The 5,152-nt window shown below is 39.0% G+C and overlaps 1 protein-coding gene across 1 annotated transcript in view; it reads left to right on the top strand.

Annotated features, from left to right (window-relative positions):
• The first annotated feature begins 648 nt into the window (after positions 1-648).
• The window catches only part of opn3 (opsin 3), a 15,427-nt gene continuing 10,923 nt past the window's right edge, over positions 649-5,152 (top strand). Inside the window, exons 1-2 of the mRNA XM_015380528.1 lie at positions 649-961; positions 4,098-4,417. Of these exons, the coding sequence (XP_015236014.1) occupies positions 649-961; positions 4,098-4,417 (633 nt within the window). The remainder of the gene's footprint in view (positions 962-4,097; positions 4,418-5,152) is intronic.

The following is a 5,152-nucleotide window of genomic DNA, read 5'->3' as shown; positions in this document are numbered from 1 at the left end:
CAGTCTAATGGTAGTGGGGAAGAAAGTGTTAAGGAATCTGCTGGACCTGCATTGATTTAGGATAATAAAAAAAAGATTTAAAAAATGCTCTTGGATTGGTCTAGTCAAAGTAGGGACTTAAATCCAGTTAAAATGGTTTATTATGACATTAAAGGTGCCTATAAAGTGCATAAAAGAAAGGCAAAATTCGGTTTAGTGGGGTTTATTACTTTTTTAACACAACGCTATGATGATTTAGACGGGCTTTTTTATTATTTAGTAAACTGTCAGCATTAAAAATGTGGGTTTTTGTATTTACTCACTTTTTTCTTTTCTTTAATGTAATTTAAACGGGCAAAAAGGTGAAAACTTACAAATCTGTAAAGGAGGCAAATACTTTTTCGACTGTCTGCACTTAATCTGTCACATAACTTGTGGGTCAAACCATTTTATTTTTTATTTTTTTTAACTGGAAGAAAACAGTCACGTAATGTCTTTCTTGACTTTGTCACATTGACCCAGTTTGAGCAAACTGCGCTCGCGCTGCCGCTTGTGAATGAGCGGCGCGCGGCGCTGCTGCTGCTGTCGCTCATGAAAGGAGCGCTCAGTCTCTCCTGCTCCGAGTCGCGTGCGCCTCACGATGCTGGAAACCAAGTTTTTGTCCCCGACATGAATCCGGCCAACGAAACCGAGAGAAGCGCGGACAATTACATATTTGCAGCCGGAACCTACAAACTTCTGGCGTTCACCATCGGGACCATCGGAGTCTTCGGCTTCTGCAACAACGTCGTTGTTATTTTACTCTACTGTAAATACAAAAGGCTCCGCACGCCCACCAATTTACTGCTGGTCAACATAAGTTTTAGTGATTTTCTGGTTTCCATCACCGGGATAAACTTTACATTCGCCTCGTGCATTAAAGGCAGGTGGATATGGAGCCAGGATACATGCGTCTGGGACGGCTTCAGCAACAGCCTGTTTGGTGAGAAAAATACATCTGATCTATGTGACAATGTGAAGGATCATATAGTTGTTTCCAACTCCTCTTTTTCCAAATAGTTGTATTGCTTAAAATGTGTTTAAAGGCAATTAAAATTAATTTAAGTTCACATTTTATCACTTCTGCACTTTAAAAATGAAAAATGTCTTGAGAGCTGTACTGAAATGCTGTTTTTTTATACACTAAAATGACAATAAACTCACTCAGTTCAATTAATAGTTTATAAATATAAACCTCTTCATATTATAAGATGTGTTTTTCATTTGGAATGTGCCTGATCCTACAGTATAAGTCGTACATCATGTAATTTTACACGTTTTTTTAAATAAAAATGTATCAAATATAATGTAATATAAATATAATAACATGTTTTTGAAAGATTTTGATCAATATTATATAAGCTTTCTTATTCTGCTGGACACTGCATGATGCAGATGTGTCTTTTGTCACATCTCTCTGCTGCACATTTATTATCATACACATACCTGTATTTAATAATGAAGTGTGGACAGCAAGCACTGGGGGGAGGAGGAGGGGATTTCTTGGCTCCCACCACTGTTCAACCTACGGCTCCAGAGGATGGCTGAGTGTTAATGAGCTCATTAGAACAAGCCTTCTAGCTTCTTGGCTGCTTTTTCATGAAAGTAAATGCAAAGAAGCGCTGGACAGTTGCCCTCCTGTCATCCTACTGTCCTTTAACTGGCATTGCCAAGTGAGCCTGAAAGATCTGAGGAACACTGCCTGCCTCTGTCAGAGGGCAGTACTGCAGCAATGTCTAATTGTTTTGTGTTTTGTTTTTTATTTTTTTTTGCATTTCAAAACATGTCACAGGAGGATTCCGAATCAAAAGGATGCAAAGTTGGTGTTTGCAGCAATGTTTGAATGTTTCTCTTTTGTTGAAGATATGCCTATCTGCTGTGACCTACATTCAGATAATAAAGCAAACTTAGAAGACGATAAAAGTTGAACTCAAATTCAATCCCTCTGCCTCTCATATTAGTAATCACTCACAAATTAGCGCTGCAGCTAAAATTCCTCAAATCATCCAGGAGGTTGTTTTTCACATGACAAACCAAGGTCACACGGATGTCTGTCCTTATGTCTTCAAAAGTATCTAACTGCTGTAAACTAAGGGAGGATACTTCATAACAAAAATTAGCTTTACCATAAAAAAGGATCTTTATCATTTTTATCATGAAACATACATTCTGACCATAGAAGAGGTTGAATTATTTGATGTTTCTTGCTTTTCTGTAATACAATATATATTTTATCAGTCAAAATAATCTAAGATAATACAAAAATAATGCTTGGAATGCAAAACTCCTTATGTAATAAATGTTTATAATAATAATAATGTGAGTTTTATTTCTTAATCCATTTAACTGAATAAAATAACCCTAATAAAGTGAGATTAAAATGAGAATTTTCTAGATATATCCAAATGATTAATGTCATACTAGGATCATCCATCCATCCATACCGTCAGGGTCATGGTGGGGCTGGTGCCTCTCCGGCAGTCTATGGGCGAGGGGCGATGTCCACCGCAGACAGTCTGTTGCAGGGCAACACAGAGACACACAACCACTAGGTCACACATTCTCACAGCTAAGGACAATTTAAAGATGCCAATTAACCTGCAGTCAAGGTTCCGATGGGAGGAAGCTGGAGTACCCAGAGAAAACCAAAGCATGCACAGGGAGAACATGAAAACTCCATGCAGAAAGCCCTGCAGCCCCAATATATACTAGGATCAGCCCTTCCAAATTTTTCTCATTGTATAGAAATAGTTGAAGTTGACTTAATTTTGTAAGTAAAAGTATGCTTTTTTATGGAAGAGGATTAGGGCCACTGAAAAAAAAAAAAGTTAACTGATTTTTTAATTTGATTTCAGTTTAGTATGGGAAAAAAGTCAGAATTCTGACTTTTTTCTCAGAATTCTGACTTTTTGCTCAGAATTCAGACTTTAATCTCAGAAATCTGACTTTTTGCTGAGAATTCTGACTTTAATCTCAGAATTCTGACTTTTTTCTCAGAATTCTGACAGATAACAAACATGTTAGCATCAAGCCATAGCCATGTCTGTTTTAGAGACTAGCTCTCTTGTTTTAATGACCTTCTGCTCCTCCATTAATGATGGGACCCCTCGGGCACGTGAAAAGTTCCCTTATTCTGTCATTTTTCACCAATGTGTCTGGCCCTCTCAAACAACTCACATCTTTGTCAGTGAAGCTGAGTGCTTCACATCTCTTCCTTCACGATGCCCATCTACATTAAGATCCAAAATTCTGAAATTAAAGTCAGAATTCTGAGATTAAAGTCAGAATTATGACATTTTTCCATATTAAACTGAAATAAAATTAAAAAATCAGTTAACTTTTCTTTTTTTTTTCCAGTGGCCCTAATCCTCTTCCGTATTTTTCAGATAGGCCAAAGTTGGAACAATACTTTCGTTAATTGCAATGAACTGGAGTCTGCTGAAACAGCGTTTTTTGAACTAGGGAGCATAAACAAAACAAAAAATATCCTAGGGTTTTACTGTAATTTTGCATCCTAATGCTTACTGTGTGCATATCTGCTATGATCTTAGTCCTTAACGGCACCCTCTAGTTGTGTTTGGTAATTGTAGGATCAAATGGGCCATGAGATTACTAGTAATACCGATACAGATGCACATGTTTAAAGAATTAAACACAGGTTTTGCAAGATGCAACCGCAACTTGCAATGTTTTCACACAGGTTGTAGATTTGCTTTATTTATTTGCTTGTAAGAGTTAGAACAAACTGTGTCTCAATATGATACTGAAAGCTACTGCAGTGACAGAGGCTATCTCTCTCTTTCACAGTATGTGGATATATCAGGCAGCATAATGCAGATGCAGGTCTCAGAGGTGTGTGTACATCTGCGGGGGTGTTAAGAGTCACTTTCTGCAAGTTGTCAAGGTTTCGTTCTGAAATGACTGAATGTGATGTTCTGTGTTAAGTTTAAACAGATTGCGATGAAACTCAGACCAAAGAGACGCTGAGTAGCCGTTGACCCAGATCCTGCAGGGATGAGGGCTGTGTTACTCAGCGAGCTCCTCTCTCTAATTCTCCCCCTCTCTCTCTCCCCTCACAGGCATCGTCTCCATCATGACTCTGGCGGCTCTGGCCTATGAACGCTACATCCGGGTGGTCCATGCCCAGGTGGTGGACTTTCCCTGGGCATGGCGAGCCATCGCCCACATCTGGCTGTACTCGTTGGCCTGGACTGGAGCTCCACTGCTTGGCTGGAACCGCTACACTTTAGAGATCCACCAGCTGGGCTGTTCCCTGGACTGGGCCTCCAAAAACCCAAATGATGCCTCCTTCATCCTCTTCTTCCTCCTCGCATGTTTCTTCGTGCCTGTTGGTATCATGATCTACTGCTATGGTAACATCCTCTACACAGTGAGAATGGTAAGGCTCCAATTTTTTTAAGTTTTTTATTTCAAAACACCAGACTTGAAAGGAAAGATCAGATCAATTCTCCCCCCAAGTGACATTTCAACCATATTAAATTCCTTATTTTGTTATGGCAGTTTCACCGTTGGCACTCTAAGGTTGACATTTCGATGCTTCTCAGTTTTTTTTTGGTCCCAATCCAAACAAATCAACATTAGACTCTGGCTCCTTAATCCCCACAACCTTCACTAAAACAGATTAACATCTTCTAGCGCTCAAACGCCACTGGTAAAATAAACTTATAAACTTAAATTTAACCAATTAATTTAGTTAAAATCCATCCATTTTCTGACACCCTTAATCCCAAGTAGGGTCGCGAGGGGTGCTGGTGCCTCTCTCCTCTCTGTCAATGGGCGAAAGGCGGGGTACACCCTGGACAGGTCGCCAGTCCATCTCAGGGTCCAGTGCAGGGGTGGAAAGTAACAAATTACATCTACTCACGTTAGTGTAATTGAGTACTTTTTATGAGTAATTTGTAATTTTCTGAGTAGTTTTTAAAAAATGTAACTTTTACTTTTACTCGAGTAAATTTTAACCTAAGTAGTTTAACTTCGCTACATTTAAAACCCCCTCACGTTACTACGGTGGCCCTGAAGTGCAAACTGCAACTACAAATCTAAAAGCGCATTAAGAAAAACAAAACTACATAAAGCAAAGCGCAACTACATTAAGTACAACACAATTACATTA

The sequence above is a fragment of the Cyprinodon variegatus genome, unplaced genomic scaffold (assembly GCF_000732505.1).
Source record: "Cyprinodon variegatus isolate N-32 unplaced genomic scaffold, C_variegatus-1.0 Scaffold11, whole genome shotgun sequence".
In the NCBI taxonomy this organism is placed as follows: domain Eukaryota; kingdom Metazoa; phylum Chordata; class Actinopteri; order Cyprinodontiformes; family Cyprinodontidae; genus Cyprinodon; species Cyprinodon variegatus.
The sequence above is the reverse complement of the archived record's forward strand: the minus strand, read 5'-3'. Positions and strand labels throughout refer to the sequence as shown.